At 48.9% G+C, this 27773-nt stretch overlaps 1 protein-coding gene across 3 annotated transcripts; it reads right to left on the bottom strand.

The window, feature by feature from the left end:
- Positions 1-9: 9 nt before the first annotated feature.
- SALL2 (spalt like transcription factor 2) lies at positions 10-22098 on the bottom strand. 3 transcript variants are annotated; one of them, XM_083581386.1, is made up of 5 exons: positions 13165-13365; positions 12724-12759; positions 6722-9075; positions 3358-3823; positions 10-336 (listed from the first exon to the last, which is right to left on the bottom strand). In XM_083581386.1, the coding sequence occupies exons 1-4, from the start codon at positions 13274-13276 to the stop codon at positions 3386-3388; spliced, it is 2940 nt and encodes a 979-aa protein (XP_083437512.1). In that variant the 5' UTR covers positions 13277-13365; the 3' UTR covers positions 10-336; positions 3358-3385. The 3 variants fall into 3 exon arrangements, with proteins under 3 accessions (XP_083437512.1, XP_083437514.1, XP_083437513.1); XM_083581388.1 differs by lacking the exons at positions 12724-12759; positions 13165-13365 and adding an exon at positions 21968-22098; XM_083581387.1 differs by lacking the exon at positions 12724-12759 and having other exon boundaries at positions 13165-13438.
- Positions 22099-27773: the final 5675 nt, after the last annotated feature.

Genomic DNA, 27773 nt, shown 5'->3' with positions numbered 1-27773 from the left:
ACTTGGTAGTTCTGTCAAACTGCTTTTATTGGGGAGCTCAAGATGTCCTTCCCTTCGCTTGAATGAACCGTCCGGCATCCTTGCCCTAATCTAAATGAGACACACTTTCACTTCCTTTTTCTTCTCCCCATGGGTGCAGGGTGTTTGCCGTGCGTCCCTGACCCGCGACAGGATCCTGCCTTTCGGCCGACGGACATCCAAGCTACATTTTAAAAGTAAAAGACTAAAATGTTGCTAAAATTAAGACCGGAGCCACTTCTCTTCTTGCGGGACTGCACTTGGGGAAAGGGGGGGGGCGCGTCCCCGCCAGCTGGGGTATCGCTAAAACAGTTCCGCCTGGAAAAGATAGGAAAGGAAAAGAAAAAAGTTGGTTCTGGAACTGGAATATTAATAGATAACGTGTAAAACATGCAGGGGTAAGCAAGGAAATAATAAAAGAATCAATTGAATAATTATTAAACTACAACAACACAACAAGATGGAAGACGTTAGAAAAATATATTGAAATCACACATGGGTAAAGGGAAGTGGGGAATTTATAAAAATTTCTAATATAATATTTCTAATTGCGTTGCATTTATATATAGCAAAGGGAAGTCTATAGCGATTAGGTGTATTTTAATCTAGTCAACTATGTAATAGGTTTATGTTACAAAACTAATACGGATTTTGAATTTGATGTTTGTAATTCTTTTTCGGTTTTGGAATAACGTTTAAAAAAAAAGAAAAGAAAAAAATTAGGGAAAAAGAAACCACACTCACTCACCCTGTGGTCTAGCTCCTTGCAAATCACTACTTTGACACCCGCCTCGCAAAAACATGACTGCTTTGTTCACGGCAAAGCATCCTGCAAAGTCGATCCAGAGAGTGGATGACCAAACTTTCCAAAATCTGCTCATCGTTATGAACTCTGTAACACTGAAGAACTGGTGCATGTGTTTGCTTGCTTTCCTCTTCCCTCCTCACCCCTTTTTCCTTAAGTGTTCTATCTCTTAGACCGCAAGCGGAGATGTGACTCATTGTTGCTATTTGTAAGCTATTCAAGGAGCCTTTCGGGGCTGAGGAAAAATCTAGAAATGCCTTAAATGTGCAGGGAACTAAAAATAGGGTCTTCTGCACCTTTTAACAGGTTTCTTGGAGACATCCAATTGGATACCTTTGGGAACAGGATGCTGGGCAAACATTCAAAAGACAGCCATTCCCAGGCTAGCAGCAACACGCTGTGCTCCCTTCCCTCCTTCAGCCCAACAGTCCCCATCAATTTCCTCTCGCCTCTCCTTGCTAACTCTGGAAGTTTTGACAGGGTTGCCATATTTCAAAAAGTGAAAAACTGGAGACAAAAGTTGTTGAGCTTTCTTTTGCAAAATCTCAAAAAAAAGAGAGAAGTTTCTGAGCTATTTTAAAGGAAATTTGCCAAAATCTACGCTTTCGACATGTGTTGCAATACGTCTGGATTTTCCTGGACATTGAAGAGTTTTCTGACGAATCCTGGCTACGTCTGCGAAATTCCAGACGTATGGCAACCCTAGTTTTACATTGGGAGGATAAAGAATATGCAAACCATGCCTGTATTTGCTGCCGCTTCAGAATGTCTCTACCTTGCCCTGAGCGTAGGGATAGAGGAAGCTGTCTTTTCCTGGAGGCTGCTGGGTCCATCTTAGCTCAGTATTGTCTACACTGACTGGGCAGCAGTTCTCCAGGTCTTTTTAAGCAGGGGGCATTCCCAGCTGTACATAGCGATGCCAAGGGACCTGGGACCTTCTGCATGCAAATTAGATGCCGTGGTAATGAGCTACAGCCCACTTTATAAAGCAGAGTCCTCCCCAATCACATCCGAGCCATCATCTCCCCCCACACAAGGACCATCTAGTGAGAGGGAGAAGAGGAATGTTCTCTGCACTTTGCACCTTTTAAAGCTGCTTCCATGGGCGAAATCAGGAGTGTGGAACCTGTGGCGACCCCAATATTGCTGGACTCCCCACTCCCATTAACCCCAGCCAGCATAGCCAGTGGTCAGGGATGATGGGGGGTGGTTGTTCAGCAACATCTAGAGGGCAGCAGATCTGCCCCACCACCACACGATCTCAAAGTAGGACCCTCGTACCTACGGGACCGTCTCTCCCGGTATGCCCCATGGAGAACCTTAAGGTCCATAAATAGCAACACCCTAGATGTCCCGGGCCCTAAGGAAGTTAGATTAGCCTCAACCAGAGCCATGGCTTTTTCAACACTGGCTCCGGCCTGGTGGAATGCTCTGTCTCATGAGACCAGGGCCCTGCAGGATCTGATTTCTTTCCGCAGGGCCTGTAAAACAGAGTTGTTCTGCCTTGCCTTTGGCTTGGAACCAGCCTGATCCCATCTCCCTCTTTCTTTTTTCCATTCTCCTCCTGTGATGAGGCTGCATTTTAATGTTTCAATGTTGTATTTTAATCTTGTTTTTAAGTTGTATTCATTCAACTTGTTTTTATTATTGCTTGTTAGCTGCCCTGAGCCCGGCGTTGGCTGGGGAGGGCGGGGTATAAATAAAAATTATTATTATTGTTGTTGAAGTGGCTTCCAGCAGCAGATACACTGGGCAGAACAGCAATGGGTTGGATTGCTCAAGGCAGTGACGGCATACATAGCAAACCACCAAGGGCACTGCTCGTAACAGCCTTCACCCAAGCCCATACACCTGGGTCCCATGAATCCAAACCTCCCTTTGCCGCGAATCACAAATCGTATCACCGGTCAGATTTCAGAATTTCATAGAATTACAAATCCCACTTCTGGCTGAGCTTTGGCCAGCAAATTCCGTGTCGCAAAGTTGCACAGCAGCTGGAAATGGACAGACAGGTTGTGCACCCACAGCAGTGACCACAGGAGAAATGGCCCAGAAAGAAGAAGAGTTTGGATTTGATATCCTGCTTTATCACTACCCGAAGGGGTCTCAAAGCGGCCAACATTCTCCTTTCCCTTCCTCCCCCACAACAAACACTCTGTGAGGTGAGTGGGGCTAAGAGACGTCAAAGAAGTGTGACTAGCCCAAGGTCACCCAGCAGCTGCATGTGGAGGAGCGGGGAAGCGAACCCGGTTCACCAGATTATGAGTCTACTGCTCTTAACCACTACACCACACTCTGCCGTGGTGTATCTGCAGAGGCACAAAGGGATGCCTCCATCTGCCCCAACTGCAACAAAACATGTCTCTCCTACATTGACCCCTGCAGCCACAGCAGGCGCTGTGACTCTCCAACAGCTTGACTTCACTTCTCCATTGTCCCTTGAGACAGATGCCAACCCAACCCACTGGGGTCCAGCTTCCAATTCCACCAGGCAAGAGTTGCAGCTGCAATGGGTCTCCTCCACCTTGCCTTACCTGACGGAGGCGCTACGTCAGGATGACGTTACTTCTCCCCCTTTCCTTGGTTTTCAGGGATGACCTCCGGGGCTGGGGCTGGGGGCGGTGGAGGAAGCAGCAGCAGAGACCCCACCGGCGGCTTCTCCTTGGCCTCGCTGGGAGCCACCTTCCCGGGGGTGACGCTGGATCCGAAGAGGCCGTGGGTGCCCGCGTTGGATGCCGAAAAAGAGGAGGAGGAGGAAGAAGCGACGCCACTACCCCCACCGTGAGCTGGCTTGGTCGGGAGGCCTCCAGAAAGGAAGGCCGTGTACTGGTTCCAGAAAGAGAGGGGTCCCACCCCCACGAGCTGGGCTGGGATGTCACGCCCCAGGAAGTCCTGGAGCTTGACCTGGCCCCCTGACAACACCGGTACGGGGCCTTCTAGGGGCAGGCGCCTCCCTCGGCGGGCCTGGTTGCTGCTCCACACGTGGCCACTGAGATTAACCTGTCAGAGAAAGACGAAAGACATGGGCATTTAAAACAGGCGGTGCCCTGAGCCGACGCTCCCATTAATAATAATTTATAATTTATCCCCCCACCCATCTGGCTGGGTTTCCCCAACCACTCTGTGCAGCTCCCAAGAGAATATTAAAAACACAATAAAACATCAAACATTAAAAACTTCCCTAAACAGGGCTGCCTTCAGATGTCTTCTAAAAGTCCTTGACATCTGATGGGAAGGCATTCCACAGGGTGGGCGCCACCACTGAGAAGGCCTTCTGCCTCGTTCCCTGTAACCTCACTTCTCGCAGTGAGGGAACCGCCAGAAGGCCCTCGGTGCTGGACCTCAGTGTCTGGGCAGAATGATGGCAGTGGAGATGCTCCTTCAGGTATACTGGGCCAAGGCCATTTAGGGCTTTAAAGGTCAGAACCAACACTTTGAATTGTGCTCGGAAACGTACTGGGAGTCAATGTAAGTCTTTAAGGACAAGTGTTAAAATGGTCCGGGTGGCCACAAGGGGAGGAATGCTGCTGGTTTGACCCAGAAGACAGGAAGCTTCTTCATATCGAGTTCACCTAGCTCAGTATTGTCTACACTAACTGGTAGCAGCTCCATACCCTCCAACATTTCTCTGACAAAAATAGGGATGCCCCATTCTATAAGGATAATTTTACTGTTTATACCCCACACATCTTACTGGGCGGCTTCCAACATATTAAAAAACATAATAAAACATTTTTTAAAAGCTTCTGTATACAGGATTGCCTTCAGATGACGTGTGTGTGTGTGTGTGAGAGAGAGATAACTCCGTAGCCTCCAACATTTCTCCAATGAAAATAGGGTCCTCCTAAGGAAAGGTGAGGGACGCGGGTGGTGCTGTGGTGTAAACCACTGAGCCTTGGGCTTGCCAATTGGAAGGTTGGCGGTTTGAATCCCCGCAACGAGGTGAGCTCCCGTTGCTGGGTCCCTGCTCCTGCCAACCTAGCAGTTCGAAAGCACGTCAAAGTGCAAGTAGATAAATAGGTACTGCTCCAGCGGGAAGACAAACGGTGTTTCCGTGCACTGCTCTGGTTTCGGTGTTGCATTGCACCAGAAGCGGCTTAGTCATGCTGGCCACATGACCTGGAAAAACTGTCTGTGGACAAACGTCGGCTCCCTTGGCCTGTAAAGCGATATGAACGCCGCAACCCCAGAGTCATTCGTGACTGGACTTAACTGTCAGGGGTCCTTTACCTTTAAGGAAAAGTGGGACATTCCAGGATGAAATCAGAAACCGGAATGGCTTCTCTAAATCAGGGATGTCCCCTGGAAAATAGGCACACTTGGAGGGTCAGCAGCTCTCCAGGAATTTCAGGCAGGGGGCATTCCTAGGCCTACCTGTAGATGCCGGGAACTGAACCGGGGAACTTCTGCATGCAAGGCAGATGCTCTGCCGCTGAGCTATGGCCCTGTCCCATTTCTATCATTCGCCATGGCTTCTAAGCATGCTTCCCAATGGAAGCAACACCACCTTAAATGGTGCCCACCATAGCTGTCAACTTTTCCCTTTTCTTGCGAGGAATCCTATTCGGAATAAGGGAATTTCCCTTAAAAAAAGGGAAACGTTGACAGCTATGGTGCCCGCATGTGCAATGTCAAACATCAAAATATAGGCGGCTGCCTATATTCTGCTGTTTCAAAGACTTTTGATCCACAGCTGCCACCAAAATTATTCAACTCCCACTGCAAATCAGGTTTATTATAAGAATTCCCAGACTTTCAGCTGTTTGCAATGCGCCAATCAAACAAAGGAAATGAAATAGCTAGGCGCAAAGGATGCTTCAAGCGGGTTCCCCCAAATTCAGCTGAAATTGCAACTTGTACTGGCTCTTTGCTGGTCCTGCTAGCTAGGGATGATGGGAGTTGTAGTCCAACAACAGTGGAAGAACTAAGTTTGGGAAGTACTGCGAGAGAGACGAAGCAGAGTGGCGATAGCAGCACAGGCCTCTGACCAAGAAAAATACGGTCTAGCGACCGTGGTACAGGCCTTCAGCCAAAAATCCTTTCTCCCCTTTCCTTTACGTTAATGTTAATGTAATCGTGCTTTCACACAATTCAGGTTTCTGTGTGTCTCTGTGTGTGTATTGAGGAGGTTGTTACAGGTTGATATCTGTTTTGTTGCTTTCAGGATTATAGCTATTTTTTAAAAAAACAAACGGTTTCTTTAAATTTTCTGGTAATTTCCTTAATATATTTAGTTTACTGCATGCATGCTTTATGCCACTTTCATTTCCTTTTCGGGGAAAAACATTTATTTTAAAATAAATAACAAACACCAACAAGCTACGCCACATGGGGACAGGAAGCTGCAAGCCTGTGTAAGGCCTAGGGTAATCAAACTGGGCTGCTGCTGTACTGCCAAGATGCATTTTAAACCTTCGGGCTTCAATAAATATGCGTTTACAGGGATTCTATCACTACAGACTTTTATTTTGTTGCTTCTAAATAAATATATCATGAACTTCCATGTGATCTTAACCTGACAGGTGGTCCAAGTGGAAGAAACAAAAATTATAAGGCTATAAAGATGTTTTGCCACACTCCAGAACTGTGAGGCAACGTGGTATCGTATTCCCTACAACGGTGCCCTTTGTGCCCCAGTTCTGCCTCTAGAGGGGGGCAGAGAGCGCACCAAGTGCAACCAGCTTCCTGTGTCAATACTGTGCAAGGGAGATGTACTTCCTGTAACGGTGCCTTGCACTCCCCAGCTCTGCCTCTAGAGGGGGACAGACAGCACGCCAAGTGAAGCCAACCTCCTGAGTCAATAAAGCGATGGAGAAGGAAATCGCAAGGGAAAAGGGGATAGGCAGAACACTTACTATAATAGGAGACACTGAGAAGGAGCAACGGTCTCTCCCTTACCTGGTGGTGGGCAGCCAGTGCATGCTTGCGCAATGCGGCCCTGTCGGGAAAGGCCTGCTTGCAAATCCCACAAACCAGCGTCGGCCCCTCTTTGGCTTGACTGCCCTCTTGCTTCTCCGATGGGCCTTCCCCGCCGGTTTCCTGTTCCTCCTCCTGTTCTTGTGGCATTGCCCCTCCTGCCTTTTCCCCCTCCGCCTTCTCTTCCCCTTCCTGCATGGGCCGCTGAGGGCTTCCTGGCCCTGATGGCAAGGCAGCATTGGTGCCACCGTCTTCCTCTTCCGCCTGCACCGCTTCTCCCCCTTCCTTGGTGAGGCCCGGAGCTTCCTGTTCCGGGCTGGAGGGCCCCTCGGCCTTCTCCCCTCCACTTTCCAGGGAGTCTTCGTCGGTGGGTTCTTCTTCCTCCTCCTCCGACAGTTCCTCGTCTTGCGGAGGGGCCTGTTGCTGCGGTTGCTGCTGCTTCTCGCCTTCCCCCAAGGTGGCCCCTTCCGAAGTCGGGGTCTCAGGGAGGAGCCCCCCGTTGGGGATCTGCCCGCCCAGGTGCATGCGGACGTGCTGCTGGAGGCTAACGGCGTTGGTGAACTTCTTCTGGCAGATGGGGCAAGAGTTCTGGGCCCGGGCGGCCGAGCTGGTTTTGTGGCCCACAAAGTGAGCGCGCAGGTTCCCCCGGGTGGAGAAGGCCCGCCCGCACACCTTGCACTTGAAAGGCCTCTCCCCTCCGTGCTGCCCGTAGTGGAGCTGCAGGGCTCGAGGGCAGCTCAGGACCCGCAAGCAGATCACGCACTGGTTGGGCCCCGAAGAAGCGGGCAGGGAAGAGGAGGAGGAGGACCCAGCCACAGCTTGGGTGGCTGTGACGGGAGCAGAGCAAGATGACGACGACGGAGACCCCTGGCGGTCAATCTTCTCCACCAGCTGCTGCAGCTTGGAAGTCTCCGAGGGGGACGCTTCCAGCACGTAGGGGAAAGGCCCCACCGCTGTGCCCGCCTTGAAGTGATTGGCTAGCAAGGCCCAGCTGGGGAGAGATCCCACCAGCTTCCCCAGCTGAAGCCGGGCACCTTCCGTCTCCCTTTCTGGCGGGGTGTTCTCGTCCCCCTTCCCTTTTGCCTCCACTGCCTTCATCAGAACCAGCTTGTTGAAGCCAGGCAAGGCCTGGGCTGCTGCCGACGGCGAGGCCCCGGACAGCAGGGTGAGGCTCTCGGTGGCGCTCAGGGCCTTGCGCTCGGCGGTGGGCGGAGGGGTGGTTTCCTCTCCGGGCTCTGCCTTCTCGGGCGGCACCGACATGCCGTAAGGTAGCCCCGAGGTGGTGAGGACGTAGTCCAGGTGCTCGGGGACGGGATGGGGGTTCATCTGGACGTGGGGGTATTTCTCCCGGTGGCGGTGGAAGTGCACCTTGAGGTTGCCGCGGGTGGTGAAGCGGTTGCCGCAGATGTTGCACTTGTAAGGGCGCTCGCCCGTATGGGAGCGCAGGTGGATCTGCAGGGCGCTGTCGCTGCCAAAGACCTTGCCGCAGAAGCGGCATTTGTGGCGCCCTCCAGGCTTCTCCTCCAGCCTGCTTTCTAACCCTCCTCCTCCTCCTCCCCCCGCTCCTCCCCCGTTCTTCTGCCGCAGGAGCCCCGGAGACGTCGCCTGCTCCAAACCCCGGGCGGTGCCCAAGCACTGGGCGGCCAGGATGCCCGTAGCTGTGGGGAAGGCCGGAGCCAGGAGCTGCTCGGCCTTGGGCACTCGGGCGCCTCCGGGGAAAGGGTGGTAGAGGTGGAAGAAAGCAGGCTTGGGGACCTCAGGGGAGCTGGACGCCTGGGTCCTCCCTGGCTCTGTTTTGATGGAGAAGACCGGCAAGGGGGGCTTGGGAGGAAGAGACGCTCCCGGGGCCGGCTCGGAGGAAGGGGTCGGGGAGCCCACCTGCCCCAGGGACCCCAGCAGCAGCACCTGGCGGCAGATCTGCTCGGTCATCTGCATTTGGTGCAGCTGGCGTTGCTGCAGGACCCGGAGCTCTTCCAAGATGAGGGGGATGTTGAGGTGCCCGGCGGGGACAGAGGCGGAGGAGGCGGGCAGTGTTGGGGGAGGCGGGGGAGGGGGCCGGGGAAGGGCCGCTTCTTGGGTTGGGTCGGACAGCAGCGTCCCCGATTCGACGTCCATGCTCTGAGGGCTCTCGGGACGGACTTCCACCGAGGAAGAGGAAGATGAGGAGGAGAGGCTGGAGTGGTCCTGACCAGCGGCGGCTGTAGCTGCCGCCGCAGAGGAGCAGGTGGGCTGCTCCGAGCAGCAGGAATCCACGTGAGCGGACAACTCGGAGGGATCCTTGAAGTTGGTATGGCAGGCAGGGCAGGATAATGGGGCTGTCTCGTCCCCAGTATCTCCTGCAGAGAAAGGGAGACAGAGAGAAAGGGGGTGCGGTTATTTTGGATCAGCAATCTATTTCTTTCATCACATTCATATATCCCATACTTTCCTCCAAGATGGTGTCCGTAGTTCTCCTCTTCCCCATTTAATCCCCAGGTAGGTTAGGCTGAGGGAGCAACTCACCCCAAGTCACCCAGTGAGCTTTAGGGCCGAGTGGGGATTTGAACCCTGGTCTCCCAATTCCTAATCCGACACTCTAACCCAGTGTTTCTCAAACTTGGGTCCCTAGTTGTTGTTGGACTCCAACTCCCATCATCCCAGCTAGCAGGGATGATGGGAGTTGTAGTCCAACAACAGCTGGAGACCCAAGCTTGAGATACAGTGGTACCTAAGGTTAAGAACTTAATTCATTCTTAACCTGAAACTGTTCTTAACCTGAAGCACCACTTTAGCTAATGGGGCCTCCCGCTGCCGCCGCGCAATTTCTGTTCTCATCCTGAAGCAAAGTTCTTAACCCAAGGTACCATTTCTAGGTTAGCGGAGTCTGTAACCTGAAGCATCTGTAACCCGAGGTACCACTGTACTCTGCTCCAACCACTACAGCACTCTGGCAACCAAGCCCACCTTATCTTTAACCAAAAAGATGCACAGGACAACTGCCGATCAGATAGAAGCTAGTGGCAACACTCAGATTTTAGTGAAGGGAAACAGGATGCAGGAGGTCCCAGCTTCAATCTCTGACATCTACATGAAGGACGTGGCTATCAGTGGCTATTGGCCATGATGGCTCTGCTCTGCTTCCGTGGTCAGAGGCAGTTATGCTTCTGAATACCAGCGGCCGGAAGCCACCAGAGAGGAGAGTGTGCCTGTGCTCGGGTCTTGTTTGCTAGCTTTCCACAAACATCTGGTTGACCACTGTGAAAACAGGATACAGTGGTACCTCAGGTTACATACGCTTCAGGTTACAGACTCCGCTAACCCAGAAATAGTGCTTCAGGTTAAGAACTTTGCTTCAGGATGAGAACAGAAATTGCGCGGCAGCAGCAGGAGGCCCCATTAGCTAAAGTGGTGCTTCAGGTTAAGAACAGTTTCAGGTTAAGAACGGACCTCCGGAATGAATTAAGTACTTAATCCGAGGTACCACTGTATTAGACAGCACACACCACTGGCCTGATCCAGAAGGTTCTTCTTATGGCTGGAAACAAGCGTTCAAATTTCGCCATGCACATTTTGCACCTGGCTATCGGTCACTTGTGACCAAGTGAAGATGTCCGGGCGTCAGGATGGTGCCTTGACGTCTCCACCATCTGGAGGTGCATGCCTGTGGATCCTTGGATCCGGGCTGTTTTCACACACTAGCAAGACATCCTGCAGAATTCTATCCATTATATTTAATCTGCATCATTGGAATCAATTTCTGGAACCAAAAAGTCGTATTGAAAAGTACACGACTTTCAAGCCATCTGGCCCCAAAATGGCAACTAGGCATTCCGTTTTGGCAAACTTAAACCCTGGTTTAAGGAGCCATATGGTGCATAGCTTATATAACTGAGTATCTAACACTGGCTGGAAATGTCCCTTGCCGGTCAGTGTAGACAATACTGAGTTAGGCAGACCAAAAGTACAGTGGTACCTCGGGTTAAGAACTTAATTTGTTCCGGAGGTCCATTCTTAACCTGAAACCATTCTTAACCTGAGGTACCACTTTAGCTAATGGGGCTTCCCGCTGCCGCCATGCCACCAGCGCGCGATTTCTGTCCTCATCCTGAGGTAAAGTTCTTAACCCGAGGTACTACTTCCGGGTTAGCGGAGTCTGTAACCCGAGTTGTCTGTAACCTGAGGTACCACTGTATAAGGAAGCTGGCCCATTTAATGCTCACAACTAGGTACGTCCTCCAGCTTGTGTTACAACCCTCTCTCTGCTCAGGATCTGCCAATATTTTGATGTAAACATACAGAACATACACCTCAGATTAAGTACATAATTCATTCCGGAGGTCCGTACTTAACCTGAAACTGTTCTTAACCTGAAGCACCACCTTAGCTAATGGGGCCTCCTGCTGCTGCCACGCCGCCAGAGCACGATTTTTGTTCTTATCCTGAAGCAAAGTTCTTAACCTGAAGCACTATTTCTGGGTTAGCGGAGTCTGTAACCTGAAGCATATGTAACCTGAAGCGTATGTAACCTGAGGCACCACTGTATACTGTATTATATTAATTATATTATACATCTAGTTAATGCAGCATTTGTCAAGCTTCGATTCCCAGATGGTGTTGCACTACAAGTCCCAGAATCCCCAGGCAGCTTAGCCAATGGTGAGGATTGACTGACAGCCGCTTTTTTGGACCTCTGGTCCTTCCATTGGAGGTTCTTTAAGCTGGAGGTGTTGTACAGTGAGCCCAGCAGCTTCTCCATGCAAAAGCAGGTGCCTTGCTGTAGCCCCTCCCCTAACACACTTCCCACCAGCAAGAACCTGTTTTTGCAAATACTTTAAAAAGAAAAAAATGAAAGACCATAAGACAAGCCCCAGTGGCTCGTCTAAGTCCAGCATCCTGTTCTCACAGCGGCCAACCAAATGCCTATGGGAAACTGGCAAGCAGGATTCGATCACAAGAGCTCTCTCCCTTCCTGCAGTTTCTAGTACGTTTCTGGTATTCAGAAGCATCACCTCCTTCAACTGTGGAGGCACAGCACAGTCATCAAGGCTAGTAAGCCACCGAAAGCCTTAACCTGCATAATTTTTTTCTAATCCACTCTTAAAGACATCGAAGTTGGTGGCCATCGCTGCCTCCTCTGGCAGTGAGTTCCATAGTTTAACTACGCACTACGTGAAAATGTATTTCCTCGCCACAGGGTGTCCCCCCGTCCTAAGAGGGAGAAAAACTTTTCTCTGTTTCCTCCATATGTCAAAAGCAAGCAATGTTTCTACTTCTCATTGCCATCCTGTTATACAAACAAACCTGCCAGCCCAGAAAACGTGGCAGGCATGCCAAAGACATCGTTCTACCCGGACACTGAGATCCAGCGCCGAGGGCCTTCTGGCGGTTCCCTCACTGCGAGAAGCCAAGTTACAGGGAACCAGGCAGAGGGCCTTCTTGGTAGTGGCACCTGCCCTATGGAACACCCTCCCATCAGATGTCAAGGAAATAAACAAATATCTGACTTTTAGAAGACATCTGAAGGGAGCCCTGTTTAGGGAAGCTTTTAATGTTTGAGGCATTACAGTATTTTAATATTTTGTTCGAAGCTGCCCAGAGTGGCTGGGGAAGCCCTACCAGATGGTCGGGATATAAATAAATTATTATTATTATTATTATTATTATTATTATTATTATTATTATTATTATTAAAATGGAAGGAAACAAAAATATAGAAGAACCTCCTTCCTTGGAGATTTTTAAGCAGAGGTTGGGTGGCCATCTGCCATGGATGCTTTAGCTGAGATTCCTGCATTGCATGGGGTTGGACTAGATGACCCCTAGGGGTCCCTCCCCACTCCAAAAGCCTATCATTCTACGAAATGGTAAGGCAGACAAACAGATGCAATTTTAAGAATGGAAAATAAAGATTGGGATCACCATGGCAAAAATATATATTTTTTTAATTACCGAAAAGCCCAACCCACATCCAACTAATTTGCAAGCCCCCTTCTCCAGCAACCCACCTTTGCAAGGTTTTGCCCATTCATACATCGTTCTCTCTAGAAAGGAAGGAAGGAAGGAAGGAAGGAAGGCAGAAAAGAAGGAAGCACACCTGAAACTTATCCACCATATTCCTACAGAACAGCTAACAGGGGGTTCTGACTTCTGGATGGAGACAATGGGGACGGAAAGGCTCAAACAGGGCATGGCAAATCAAACTGGAACCTGGCTGGCTGTTTGGCTGGGTGGCGGGAGGGAAGGGCCAGGATAAACTACTAGGATGGATGGATGCGTAAATGGGTTGATGGCAATGCAGGAGCGCGTGGGGAGAGATGGGCGCCTGGAGGGAGATCTCTGGGCCCGGCTGCTTCCCCTCCAGCCCTTGCTAGGAGGCCACGGCCGCCAGGTCGCCCCCTCTCCCCTTCCCCAGCCGGCTGGACCAGCCACAGGGGCGAGGAGCCCACCTGCGGCCTCGCCCATCCTGCAGTCGCCGCCGGCGCCCGCGGCTCCGTCGCCCGACGCCGCCACCTCCTCCGGCTGCTGCTGCTGCTCTCCGTGCGCTCGGGAGCCGCTCATCTCGGCCCGCCCGGCCGCCTCCGATCCCGGAGGATGGAGGAAGAGGAGGAGGCAAGCGGCGGCCAGACGAGCGGTGGGCTGCCGAGAGCGGCTCCCACCCGGCCGCAGCAGGGACCTCTGGTGTCGGGAGGGCGGCTGCCGCCGACGGAAGGAAAGGGCGCTGCGCCCCCGTGCGCCCTGGCTCCGGAGCGCACCTGGAGACGGAGGGATGGAGAGCCAGGAAGGAGGAGGGAGGCAAGCGGGCCAAGCCAGGACGAAGGAGGAGCCCTGCTTTTAGGAGCCTCCCCCCTCAAAAAACCGGGACCTTTTGCAAACCGACACATTTCAATTTTTTAAAAAATGTTGCATTTATATTAGCCCACCTTTTGTCCAAGGAGCAAGGCAGTGTACAATTAATTTTTAAAAATATATATATTGCATTTATATTGATCTGCCCTCCGATCAATAATAATCAATAAAAATACATAGCAAACTGAGGTTCTGCCCTTCCAACAAAAGGCCTGCCCCCCCACAAAATTTCTGGCTACACCCATGTTTATATCCCAATTTTCCGCACCCCAAGGACCTCACCGTACCTGGTTCTTCCCCACCACATTTAATAATAGAATCGTAGAGTTGGAGGAGACCCTGAGGATCATCTAGTCCAACCCCCTGCAATGCAGGAATATGCAGCTGCCCCGTATGGGAATCCCCACAACAATATATATATTTATTTAAATGTTGCAGTTATATTATTCCACCTTTCCTCCAAGGAGCTCAAGGCAGTGTACTTTTCATCTATGCTCTTAATTTTATTTCTTGCATTTATATCCTAACTCCCCCGCCCCCAAGGAGCTCAAGGTGGCATATCTGGTTCTTCCCCATCACACTTAATCCCCACAACTACCTTGTGAGGTAGGTAAGGTTGAGAGACAATGACTGGCCCCCAAGGTCACCCAGGGTGTTTCAGGGCCAAGTAGAGTTTTGAACTCTGGTCTCCTAGGTCCAGCACTCTACCCATAGCATCATACAGTGGTACCTCAGGGTCAGGGTTAGCGGAGTCTGTAACCTGAAGCGTCTGTTACCTGAAGCATCTGTAACCCGAGGTACCACTGTACTAACTTTCCCTGAAAGGTGGGTTAGAAATCTGTAACAATCTTAAAGGTAATGGGACCCCTGACCATTAGGTCCAGTCGTGGGGTTGCGGCGCTCATCTCGCTCTATGGGTCGAGGGAGCCGGCGTTTGTCCGCAGACAGCTTCTGGGTCATGTGGCCAGCATGACTAAGCCGCTTCTGGTGAACCAGAGCAGCGCACGGAAACGCCGTTTACCTTCCCGCCAGAGCGGTTCCTATTTATCTACTAGGACTTTGACGTGATTTCGAACTGCTAGGTTGGCAGGAGCAGGGACCGAGCAACGGGAGCTCACCCCGTCGTGGGGATTTGAACCACCGACCTTCTGATCAGCAAGTCCTAGGCTCTGTGGTTTAACCCACAGCGCCACCCGCGTCCCTTCGTAACAATCTTAATCAGAATCTATTTTTAAGGAGAGGGGCTCCCCTTAGATGGATTCCCCTCATTCCAAACAGAGTTGCCCATCTATGTTATCACCTTCTAGATATGTGCCTTTGAAACTGTGGGAACAAACACAAGATGCTGTCTTATCCCAAGTCAAATTGTTGGTCCATCTAACACAACATGATTTTAGCCAGGATTTTAGACAGGGTTTCTCTCCCAGTTCTGTTGCTAGGGATTGACCTGTTCTACCACAGAGCTACAATCCTTATTATCAGACTTAACACAGGACCAAGGTGACCTCCTAGCCCCAGTTCTTAATTTCATACAGAACTGCAACCTGAAAGTAACTGAAGCTTATTTTATTATTTTTATTTTTATTATTATTATTTTAAAAATACTAAATTTATATGCTGCCCTATACATGCAGGTCTCAGGATGGTTCGCAGGATAAAATCAGAATATAAAATCACAAAATCAGAAAACAAAAACAACCCAATAAAACCCCAACCCAATAAACTCCCTGTTGCATATAATATAAAAATATATTATATTATTGCATTTCTGTTCCCACTTTCCTCCAAGGTGTTCAAGGCAGCGTACCTGCTTCTCATTTTATCCCCATAGTAACCCTGTGAGGTAGGCTAGGCTGAGAGAAAGTTGACTGACCCAAAGTTGCCTAGTGAGCTTCGTGGCTGAGGGGGGATTTGAACTCCAACCTTCCGGGTCCTAATCTGGCACTCTGACCACTAGACCACACAGTCTTACACACTTCAGAACATGGTGTTACTATTGGTTCATACAACCCACCCTTCAGGGCTTTTTTCCCCAGCCAGAACTCACTGGAACTCAGTTCCGGCACCTCTCAGGTGGGAGCCATTGCCATTCTAGGAGAACAAGGTTCATGGGGAGTTTTGGCCCCTATTTTTCCAGAAAAACAGCACTACCACCCTTGCTCTTGTGAGAGCCTAGGACACATCAAGAAAAAGAAAAAATCCATTACTGAAAACACAAGTAAAATCCCACTGCATTATTATTATTATTATTATTATTATTATTATTATTATTATTTATATACCGCCCTATACCTGGAGGTCTCAGGGCGGTTCAAAGAAAAGATCAACATAAAAACACAATATATATACAGTGGTACCTCGGGTTACAAACGCTTCAGGTTACAGATGCTTCAGGTTACACACTCCGCTAACCCAGAAATAGTGCTTCAGGTTAAGAACTTTGCTTCAGGATGAGAACAGAATTCGTGCTCCGGCGGCGTGGCGGCAGCAGGAGGCCCTATTAGCTAAAGTGGTACTTCAGGTTAAGAACAGTTTCAGGTTAAGAACGGACCTCCGGAACGAATTAAGTACTTAACCCGAGGTACCACTGTATATATAATCAAAATAAAAACAACAACCCAATACCCCCCCCCCAAAAAAATAGAGCCACATTTTAAAAGGGCATAGGATGCCAATCAGATCAACCAAAGGCCTGGTTAAAAAGGAACGTTTTTGCCTGGCGCCTAAAGGTGTATAATGAAGGCCCCAGGCAAACTTCCCTGGGGAGAGCATTCCACAGATGGGGAGCCACTGCAAAGAAGTCCCTGTTCTCGTGTTGCCACCCTCCGCACCTCTCCAGGAGGAGGCACACGAAGAAGGGCCTCAGAAGAAGCAAATCTACCAAAACAGTCAACAGCAATGTGCAAAGACAACCAGTTACAATGCATCCTAAAGGCCTGCAAAAACAGGTACATTTTCATCCGTTGCCTAAATGTAAACAAGTGGATAAACAGATCTCTACAGGGAGGGAGCTTCATAGCTGAGATGCCACCATGGAGAAGGCCCTGCTTCATGCAATAACCTCATTGACTGAACTTAGTGAAGTTCCCACGAGCTGGGCCCCTCCTGCAGATCTTACCAAATAGGAATCTGCCTTAAATTGCATCATACCATTGGTCCATTTAGCTTAGTGTTGTCTTCACTGATTGGCAGCAGCTCATCAGAGTTCCAGACAGGGAACTTTGGGGAGGTAGCAAAGATTGAACCCAGGACCTTCTGCGTGCAAAACAGATGAGTTACTGGGTTGGCCGTTGCCAGGGAAGGCATTCTTCAGATATGTAGGGAGTGTTGGACTTTCCACCTAGCGTATATAGTCAAACCTCGGCTCCCAAACGCCTGTTATCGTACGTTTTGGCTCCCGAACATCAAAACCCTGTAAGTAACTACTCCAGTTTTCAAATAATTTTTGGAAGCCGAACGGTTTCCGGAGAGTGTTTTTCTTTTTTCTCTATTGACTTTGCTGACCGCCCTTTGATCCTTAGTTGTCGAACGTTTCAGAAGTCGAACGGTCTTCCGGAACATATTACGTTCGACAACCGAGGTTTGACTGTACCACCAGAAGCAAAGGACTCTTCCTTTTGAGAGATGCACCAGCAGGTTCTCAGGTTTCTTGCAACCTGTTTTATCACATTTAGGAATAAGAAGTCATGCAGCTACACGTTTGTGGGGTCTTTGCAACAGACTTGCTCTCTCAAGTGAATTGAAATCTATATAATTTGCAATCAGAGCATAGGAACTCTGCAAGTTTGGTACCTGGATGAGCTTAACATAGTTACAGTGGTACCTCGGGTTAAGTACTTAATTCGTTCCGGAGGTCCGTTCTTAACCTGAAACTGTTCTTAACCTGAAGCACCACTTTAGCTAATGGGGCCTCCAGCTGCCGCTGCACGATCTCTGTTCTCATCCTGAAGCAAAGTTCTTAACCCGAGGTACTATTTCTGGGTTAGCGGAGTCTGTAACCTGAAGCGTATGTAACCCGAGGTACCACTGTACATTGGGTTCAACCTATATGTGGGGTTGCGCTTTTGCAGCTTAATGTATGCTTCACAAGAGGTTGGTTGCTGGAATCTAGAAATATAGAATATGAAAGCAAGTCTTAAAAACTGACGTGTCATCGAACTCCAGCTTCCAGCAGCACCTTTTCTCTCCCATGTGCAGACAACATCAACGACATCAGAAGCAGCAAATACTTTACGAAATCTAACATCTTTCCTCTAACACAGACGTAGGTAAGCAATTGCTCACAAGGAGTTATCGGCTCTGCAGTGAGCACAGAACTGGACCTTTGAGGTTTCTTTCAACACTAAAATTCATCACAACTATTAAGGTAGGGTTGCCATACGTCTGGAATTTCCTGTATGTAGCCGGCAATTGGCCTGTCCAGATTTTCATTTTTTGAAATATAGCAACCCTACTATAAGGTAGTGGAACCCATCACATCTTAGAACCAAGATCTCCAAAAGATTGCCCCATCCCCTATATTCCCAACCAATCACTGTGTTCTGATGGAGCAGGATTCTGACAGATACCACCTGGGTGAATTTACTTAGAAGCACCAGGTTGGAGTGCACACCGTATATTTGCGAAAGCAAAAAATTGTCCGATGATGTTTGCTTGTGCAGGATGATAAACCAGGCTGAGACCCTACCTGCCTGCAGACTGTCTCGCCAGAGTGGTGCATGCTCTGGTTATCTCCCACTTGGACTACTGCAATGCGCTCTGCATGGGGCTACCTTTGAAGGTGACCTGGAAACTTCAACTAATCCAGAATGCGGCAGCTAGACAGGTGACTAGGAGTGGCCGTTGAGACCACATAACACCAGTCCTGAGAGACCTACACTGGCTCCCAGTACGTTTCTGGGCACAATTCAAAGTGTTGGTGCTGACTTTTAAAGCCCTAAACGGCCTTGGTCCAGTATACCTGAAAGAGCATCTCCACCCCCATCATTCTGCCTGGACAGAGGTTCAGTGCTGAGGGCCTTCTGGCGGTTCCCTCACTGCGAGAAGTGAGGCTACAGGGATTCAGGCAGAGGGCCTTTTCGATGGTGGCGCCCGCCCTGTGGAACGCCCACCCACGAGATGTCAAGCAAATAAACAACTATCTGACTTTTAGAAGACATCTAAAGGCAGCCCTGTTTAGGGAAGTTTTTAATGTTTGATGTTTTATTGTGTTTTTAATATTCTGTTGGGAGCCGCCCAGAGTGGCTGGGGAATAGTTAATATATTATTATTATATTGTTGTTGTTGTTGTTCTTTCAGGAATCCATGCTGAACTGTGCTCAGATTTCCTTTAAATAAACCCTTCCCAAAGGGACCATAAACTTTCCTGCATCTCACCAGCTTGAATTTACTCCTTTTGGAGATGAGCTAAAGGATGCATCTAATCGGCTCCTTTTCTCCACCAGCCTCCATCCTGATTTCTCGCTCCAGCACAGATTCTTAGAGGAAGCTGGAGTCAATCCAGTCCAGTTGCCACAAGCAAAGGACTGAAAAGGGGCGGTGGGGGGGGGGAGAGTGAGATGGGGTGGGTGATGGGGAACCAGGGGGATGGGGGGAAGAGAGACCTCACTTAACACAAGAGAGACTATCTAGGACTCTGCGAGTTACTTAGCAACAGCACAAAGAGCAAAGAGAGCAGGAGAGAAAAGAAGCAGTGTGTGGCAAAAATATGTGTGTGAGGAAGTGTGACAGAATGCATATGTGTGTGACCGTCTCTTCCTGGCTCTCTGGGGTGAGGGGAGTCAAACACACACACACACACACACACACACACACACACACACGAGAGATGTCGAGGAAAGCACGCGGAAAGACTGTGCCATAGTCACATCACACTTTCAAAGCGCTATGATGCTACGTTAAACAGTCATGGCTTCCCCCACCCCACCCAAAGAATTCTGGGAGCTGCAGTTTGTGGAGGTTGCCGAGAGTTGTTAGGAAACCCCTCTACTCCCTTCTTGGGGCTACGATTCCCCCAGTAGTTCAAGCCTTCTTCCCAGGGAATTCTGGGAATTGTAGCTCTGTGAGGGGAATAGTGATGTATCAATAGGGGGATGCCTGGGAAACTTTGGGAATTATAGCTCTGCAGGGAGAATAGTGGTGTATCAGTCCCTCTTCCCAGGGAATTCTGGGAACTGTCGCTCTGTGAAGGGAATATTGGCCTTATAACAACTCTTGGCACCCTTAACAAAGTGCAGTTCCCAGAATTCTTTGGGGGGGGGGAGCCATGACTGTTTAAACTGGGAAAGGACAAGGTGAAAGTGGCCTGTGGCAGCGATGGCATGGAAGGGCATGTATCCCACACATGTGTAACAGAGGGTGAGACAGGCTATGTCATGGTACCAGGATGTGGGCCTGAGAGGGAAGGTGCAGAAAAATGCATGTGAGAGCAGCATAGCAATTGGGGGGGGGGGCAGGATCAAGGCACATTTGTGGAAACGATGCTCCAGTGGGTGCCATGGATTGGCTGTGTATGAACGAGGGAGGGTATAGGTGGCCACATCCTTGCACGCTGTCTGTATGCCATGCTCAAAATCAGTATGCCATGCTCAAAATCAATGCACAACCCCATCCTAGTCTTGTTTTACTTGGAAGAAAGCCACACTGTGTTCAGGTGGAGGCTTACTCCCAAGTAAATATGTGCCAGGTTGCAGCCTTTGCGTGCAAGGGAAACAAGAATGTGGGCAGGCATGTAACAAAATGGTGCTAGTCATAGTATGTAAGGCTGCAGTCCTGAAGACTAGGGAATAAGACTCACTGGGCACAGTGGAACTCATATCCGACTAAATGTGCCTAGGACTGGGCTGTAGATAATGAAAGAAATTGCTTGGGTTGTGGTCATGCTGATTATTCCACATCCGTCAGCTTGGGTGGTGGCTCCTCCTTCTCGTTCCATTTTCCTGATCAATGCAGCTTGACTCACTTCTTTGAGTCACCTGAAGTTGTCATGCTCTACCAAGACCTTTCTACAAGGAGCCTGAACTCTTCTTGTAGCGGACTGAGGCCTAGTTTGGCATGGGCTCAGGACTGCAATGCCTCAAGGTCTGTGTCCCCCCGATATGAACTGACCAGGACCCTGGAGTCATCATCCGAGGTGCTTCCTCTGTGAGACGTTTGGCAGAATGGGAATGGGCCTTTTCTGTGGTGGCTCCAGGGAGGCTTGCTTGGCAAAAACATTCCTTATTTCTCAGACCTTTGGCTAATTAAACAATATGGCCTTTTAAACTGGGTTTGTGTGGTGGGGTTTATTGTTTTTGTTTGTAACTAGGTTATGCATTTTTGTGTTTTATATTGTAAACTGCCATGTGATTTACACCTGTGCAAATTTACACTCCGTGAAGGGTGGTATAGTTATAGCAGCAGCAACAAAAACAACAACAACACAACAGCAACAACAATGTATATCTGTGGGGCAGTGGGAGCTAAAGGATGGAAATCTCTGGGTCACAAATGGGGCTCAGAGGTGGGGTATAGTGGCAAGCTGAGATCTAACCCGGAAAGGCCTTCAGTCACCAACCCATTAGATGTCCTTATGTGAACCAATTTTCTCTCGCTCTAAGTTCTGCCCACCCAGTAGGTAAAATGAGCACGAGTGAGTTTAACTGGCCTACCTGACAGGGTTCTTGGAAGGTTTATGATCATTTCATTTATATTGCATCACTCATGTACACAACGCTTCCTTGCCCCCTAAAGAATGGGAGGATCGGCCCTCACCTCCAAGGGACCCACCGTGTAGATATTGACACACGGATGATTCCTGGGATAATTTTTGTGGAGCGGTCAGAAATGGCATGCATTTTGGGAGTCAGTTGATCTTTGGGGCCTTGAAAACCCAGTGAATGTGCTGGTAACTGCATCTAAGCTTTTAAATCTCATCGCCCATCCTTCCTGTAGAGGCCATTATGTTAGTGGATGCTTGGTTGCTGATGGTAAGTCAGAGAGAGAGAGAGAGAAAGAAAACGAGGATGGAAAGAAAGTTCTTATGTGACTTCAGTACTAACAGACAAAATGCATGTGTATCTAAGCATGGCACCTTTATGCAATCAGAATTTATGCTCCTAGATAGATGTGTTTTGAGCGTGTCAGTAAACCGTAGAGAGACCCAAACCCTGAACATACAGGCAACCGGCTAGTTACAAAGCATACTTTCGGAGTTTCCTAACAACTTCCTTCCAGTTTGGAAACAAAACTTTCTTTCTCTTTCGCCTCCTTCTCACCCCTTCCTTGCCACCCAGCTCCTGGTGTGCCCCCACCCCATGACGCACCCTTTCCCACACTGTTGCCATCCCCCATCCCCATGGCACCTGCCAGCTCTCCTTGACACCCCCCCCACAAAAGAAAACACCCTCCCCTCCAGAAACCCACCGTTCTCAGAGGCTGTGGAACCTTCACAGTCGGAGATGAGCTGTTGGGGGTTCCGCTGTTTTCTCCGAGACATCCCTGCGGAGGGGCTGGGGGGCTGGGGAGGGGACCCCAAGTCTCTCTCTCTCTTTGGTGGGGAGCCAGTGGGCACCTGATCCCTCTCTCTCTCAGGAATGGGATCTCTCCAGCAACCCCCCCCAAACCCAAGCCCCCTCCTCTTCCACACTCACACATACTTAAGGGACACGCCTCCTGCTTTTGTGAACCTCATTGTAAAAGCAAAACTCTTAATCTTTCTGAACACTCTTTTTCTTTTGTACTAGCAGGGATTGAAAGGGGGGGTGGGAAGAGAGAGAGGGAGAGGGCAAAATTAACTCCTTCTTTGCCTGCAGCTATCCCAGTCCTCTGCAATTTTAAAAAAAAACCACCACATAGGAGAGCATCTGCTTTTTAACGCTGAAATGCAGCCACCTCTGTGGTGCGAGGCCAGACTCCCTGCTAGAGGTGAAATTTATTTGATGGCGCCCAAAGAATTTATGCCAGTTCAAATGCGGTTTGCATGCACGGAGATTTACAGTTCACTAATATTATGTGTCCAACAGGCTGGATCTGCTTCAATGAAGCTTGTCTTCCTAAATACTTGGTTATGTTACCTTTCAGAAAAATTCCCACGAGTTTTCTTGGGGCAGATGTTAAGCCAACTGGCCTGTAGTTCCCATTTGGATCCCTTTTGAAAAATTGGTGCTACAGTAGACATTTTATAGTCCTTGGGTAAGGAGGCTGGACTGAGGGACATATGTTTTTGTTAGAAGACCAGCAATTTCACTTTTGAGTTCTCTCAGGTGGATGCCATCCAGATGCGGCAATTGGTCAGTTTTTATTTCCTTATTAGGCCTATAAGCTCATCACTCAGCACTACCCTCTGCCTCTGCACCTCAGACTCCCATCCTGCTAAAAAAGTTAGTTTAGGCCAGGGGTAGGCAACCTAAGGCCCAGGGGCCGGATGTGGCCCAATCGCCTTCTCAATCTGGCCCGCGGACCGTCCGGGAACCAGCGTGTTTTTACATGAGTAGAATGTGTGCTTTTATTTAAAATGTATCTCTAGGTTATTTGTGGGGCATAGGAATTTGTTCATTCCCCCCCCAAAAAATATAGTCTGGCCCACCACATGGTCTGAGGGATGGTGGACCGGCCTCCTGCTGAAAAAGGTTGCTGACCCCTGGTTCAGGCACTAGAATCTGCCCTATATCTGCCACTTTAAAGGAAGATCTCTCACTTGGTTGTGAGTCATTAAGTGAGCCCGGAAGACTGGGTATCAGACTTTTAAGAGAAATGCGATCATGTGCTTGAGTGGCTGGTGCTCAGATCTGGGGTGCAGGATACTGCACTTCAACCCCATCCAAGCTATGGGTTTCTTAAATTGTCTTGGATAAGGTGGCAGCTGAGCCTCCATTTTCCCCATCTGTGAAATGGGCAAGACGGCAATAGTAAGTGCAAATTAAATTGCCGGAGCAAGCTAAATAAGGAGGAGATAATCCAAGATGAGGAAGAGATCATTAAAGGGGTGCTGAGATTTTATGGGGTTCCGGAACATTTATGGGATAGTAGTGTAGGGTCTGAAATTTGTCAGCCCTTCCTCACTTGTATTTGTGTTGCATTGGTTGTCCATAAAATATGGACAAATTGAAGAGTGGAATGGTGGAGCCCACAATCACCAGTGGTCCGTTTCTGATCTAGAATGAGCAGAAAAACCTGGGATTTTTATTTACTTATTATTCCATTTATTTCCCAACCCTCCTTTGAGGCACTTATGTTCAAGACACAAGGTACACGGTTCTCCTCTCTCCAGTTTATCTTCACAACAACCCTATGAGGTAGGCTAGGCCAAGAGAAGGTTTAAGCAATTGAACCCTGGTCTTCTAGGTCCTCCGCGGGTGGCGCTGTGGGTTAATCCACAGAGCCTAGGACTTGCTGATTGGAAGGTCAGCGGTTCGAATCCCCGCGACGGGGTGAGCTCCCGTTGTTCGGTCCCAGCTCCTGCCAACCTAGCAGTTCGAAAGCACCTCAAAGTGCAAGTAGATAAATAGGGACCGCTCTCCGGCGGGAAGGTAAACGGCGTTTCCGTGTGCTGCTCTGGTTCGCCAGCAGCGGCTTAGTCATGCTGGCCACATGACCCGGAAGCTGTCTGCGGACAAGCGCCGGCTCCCAGCCTCTTGAGCGAGATGAGCGCACAACCCCAGAGTTGGTCACGACTGGACCTGATGGTCAGGGGTCCCTTTACCTTTAACCTTCCAGGTCCTCATTGGAGAATAAGAAGCTTTATCACTGACTGTGCTCCTTGAAGCTCATAAAATGGAAAGCAGAAAACAAAGAGAGGGACCCTCAAGCACATGATACCCACACCTTTCTTTGGTAGACATTGGCCGATGGAGGAATCTCCTGAACCGTGTGATGTGCTCCACGAACGCTACTGCTTTTGGGGGATCTTTCCAGATTCCATCGCTGGGTGTTCCGTCAAACTAAATCAGTGCATGGAATGACTTCTGCAAACCTCTGCAGCAGGAATTTCCTCTTCTCCCCTGCCCACCCCCAGATCTGCTCTGGGGATTCCCCCAAGCCTACAGAGCACATTTGGGATTGGTGCACCCAGGGAAATCAGGGCAGGAGACGGAGGAGGGACGTTCTGCTGCACTTGTGGAAAGTTGCGCTTGCAGACGTTGCCACGCACAAGTCATTACTGGGTTGGAGGCAACCTTTGTGAGGCCGAAGCTTCCAACTTTGTTTATTTATTTTTCTGCTGATTTTGTTGTTGTTATACTTGTTTGTGGCTTTTCGCAAAAAAAAAAAGAGATGTCCCAAAGCTTTAAAAGAGGACAAGACAAATTCATGGAGGATGTTGCTATCAGTGTTTATATCAGCCATGATGACTATTTTCATAAGAACATGCATGAAAGTGGCCTCCCAATTTTTCTCACAGGCCCATATAAGTTCAGCACAAACAGTTGGGCCTGGTGAGCATTTAAGGTCCCCAACCCGAATTTGCGGGTTGCCATCTGATTGGATTTTATTCTGATCCTGATCTGATTTGAGGATGTATTTTAACTGATTGTCTGATTTTATGTGAATGTGTTATACATTTGATGTTATCCCTGACAGCCGCTCTGAGCCCGGCTTCAGCTGGGGAGGGCGAGATATAAATAAAATTTATTGTTGTTGTTGTTGTTGTTGTTGTTGTTGTTGTTGTTGTTGTTGTTGTTGTTGTTGTTGTTGTTCTACCTTCCCTGTTAGAGACAGTAATGCTTCTGAATACAGTACCAGTTTCAGGGAATCACAAGTAGGGAAAGCGACACGTTCTATTCTTGTTCTTTGGGTATGTTCCTTCCTTCATTTCCCATAAAACCCTTCCTTCCTTCCTTCCTTCCTTCCTTCCTTCCTTCCTTCCTTCCTTCTGTCCCCATACTCCTAGGCACCACCTCACCATTCTCTCTCCATCTGTCCTATGCACCTCCTTCAGTCTCCATCCTTCTCTCCCATCCCCCTTTGAAAGCCAACATCTTTGACTCCCCCCCCATCCGCCTCTCAATTTTTTTTCTTTTTTGCCCCACACCATCCCTGCCTCCTTTTTACCTCTTCCCTGTGGCCTTTTGACCTCCCCCCAGAGCTACAAAAGTAAAATCCTCAGAGAAGCTCGCCACGGGAATGTTAATGAATCCCCAGCACAAAGGCGCAAAGACTTTTACTTCAGTGGTTCTGGGGGGAGGTAGAAAACGGGCCCCTTTGTGAGACGATATTTCTGTGTGTGGCGGAGTGGAGAGGATTTTGAGAGGGGGTGGAGAAGGGATCTCTGTCGTGTCTCCGAAAGCGCCAAGAAAATTAGGAAGAGTGGAGAAGGCTCCTTTCTTTCTTTTCATCCCTTCCTTTTCCACTATCCCTCTTTCGTCTTATTGTATCGGTTGGTAAGTTCAGTCACCTGAACCCCTGAGGGTCAGAATTAAATGTAAGCAGAGACTCAGCCTTTGCCTTTCCAAAGACAAATAAAGCAAACTCTAATTTTCCAGTGCTTTTTCATTATCATTATTTCTTTTAATCTCCCTTGCACCTCTGGGTCCAGAGATGTTAGCAATTCAGTCCAATTAAAAAACAAAACAAAACAAAAAACCCCAAACCAAACTGCCATTGTTATTAACCCCAAAAGAGGATTAATTGATTGAATAATAATTCTTCCATTTCCATTCTTACCACGTAGCTCTGAGCACATCTTACTTGGAGATGAGTTCAACAGGTAAGTCACTCTTATGTTAATGAATGAAGAAAGTAATTAGCAAAAAGTTATGGCTCATGCTTCAATAGTAAAAAGGAGTTCAGCTGACAATTAAAAGCAAAGTTTATCTGTTGGGTTGAAAATGATAAACTAACAAATGGCAGTGACAACGGCCAACATCAAAAACCATTTTAAACTCCTCTTCCCAGCCACACACACATATCAGCATATCAGAGAACGTTGAAAAAAATTGCCTGGCAGCAAAAATATTATTATTGATTTGTTAAGTGCCTTCTAATCCAGCAACAGTTCAAGGCGGTTACACAAAAGATAACTAAAAACAGTTGAAAACATAGAAACAACATATGGACTAAAATCCTAACAAGTGGGCCCTTGTGGCAGAGGCCCATTTATCCAGCTTGGAGGGTCTGTACATAAAAAAATATAATAATATATGAGTGCCAGCAGAGTCTCTGAATTCCAAGGGCACCACCACCAAGAAGTCCCTGTTTCAGTCACCTCCCAATTCATCTCAGATGGTCGTGCTGTGGCTTCAATAGCATGGTTTGTCAAAAGCTGGGATTCCCCCCACCCCCGTTGCTACCAGCCTCACTGCTGCTTACCTGGACACGGGCTGGACTCAGTGTGTGTGTGTGTGTGTGTGTGTGTGTGTGGTTAGGTTGTGCAGTTGCATCTATAGCAACTCTGAGGACAATCTCAAGAGGTTCGGTGGAGGGGAAATGCATGCACTTATGCTTCTCTGAACATCACCTTGAAAGATTCATGCAACAAACTTGATTCTTCCTGACTCAGGCTGCCTTGATTTACCCGGTTTTACAGTCCTTATCTTGTCTGGAAGTGCCCAGCGTTTCATTTGAACAGGGAAGCCTGAATTTTGCAAAGCCCCAAATGTGCCTTATGTGCGGTCGTGGGATCTGACTCCCTCTGAACCTGAATCCTGAGAGGAGTAACTCAACTGTGCACACGCCATATATTTAAAACATACCCCTCCCACACAAACAAAAAAATGAATCCTGGGAACTGTAACTCTTTGAGGAACACAGTACAGTGGTACCTTGGTTGACGAACGCCTCGCAACTCGAACGCTTTGGCTCCCGAACGCCGCAAACCCAGAAGTCAGCGCTCTGGTTTGCGAACGTTCTTTGGAACCCGAACGTCCAACGCTGGTTCTGCAGCTTCCTGCAGCCAATCAGAAGCCGCGCTTTGGCTGTTGAATGTTTTTGGAAGTCGAGCGGACTTCCGGAATGGATTCCGTTTGACAACCAAGGTACGATTGTAGAGATCTCCGGATTTTTCCTGGGGCTGGGGTGATACGTTATAAATGTGCTTTGAATGAACGTTGTATACGCAGCCTAAACTCTTCCTCTTCCCTTGCTACTACTACTCTGTTTTCTATTACCACATCCCTTTATTTCTCTCTCTTTCCTTTCCCCCCTCTTGCTCTGGAGCTGACCCATCCCTTTTAGCAACCGCTGGTTTCCTGGGGCCATACAAATTGGCCATATCCATCTTCGCCGCATGCAACTG

This window comes from Podarcis filfolensis, assembly GCF_964270895.1.
Source record: "Podarcis filfolensis genome assembly, chromosome: 13".
Lineage (NCBI taxonomy): Eukaryota > Metazoa > Chordata > Lepidosauria > Squamata > Lacertidae > Podarcis > Podarcis filfolensis.
The sequence above is the reverse complement of the archived record's forward strand: the minus strand, read 5'-3'. Positions and strand labels throughout refer to the sequence as shown.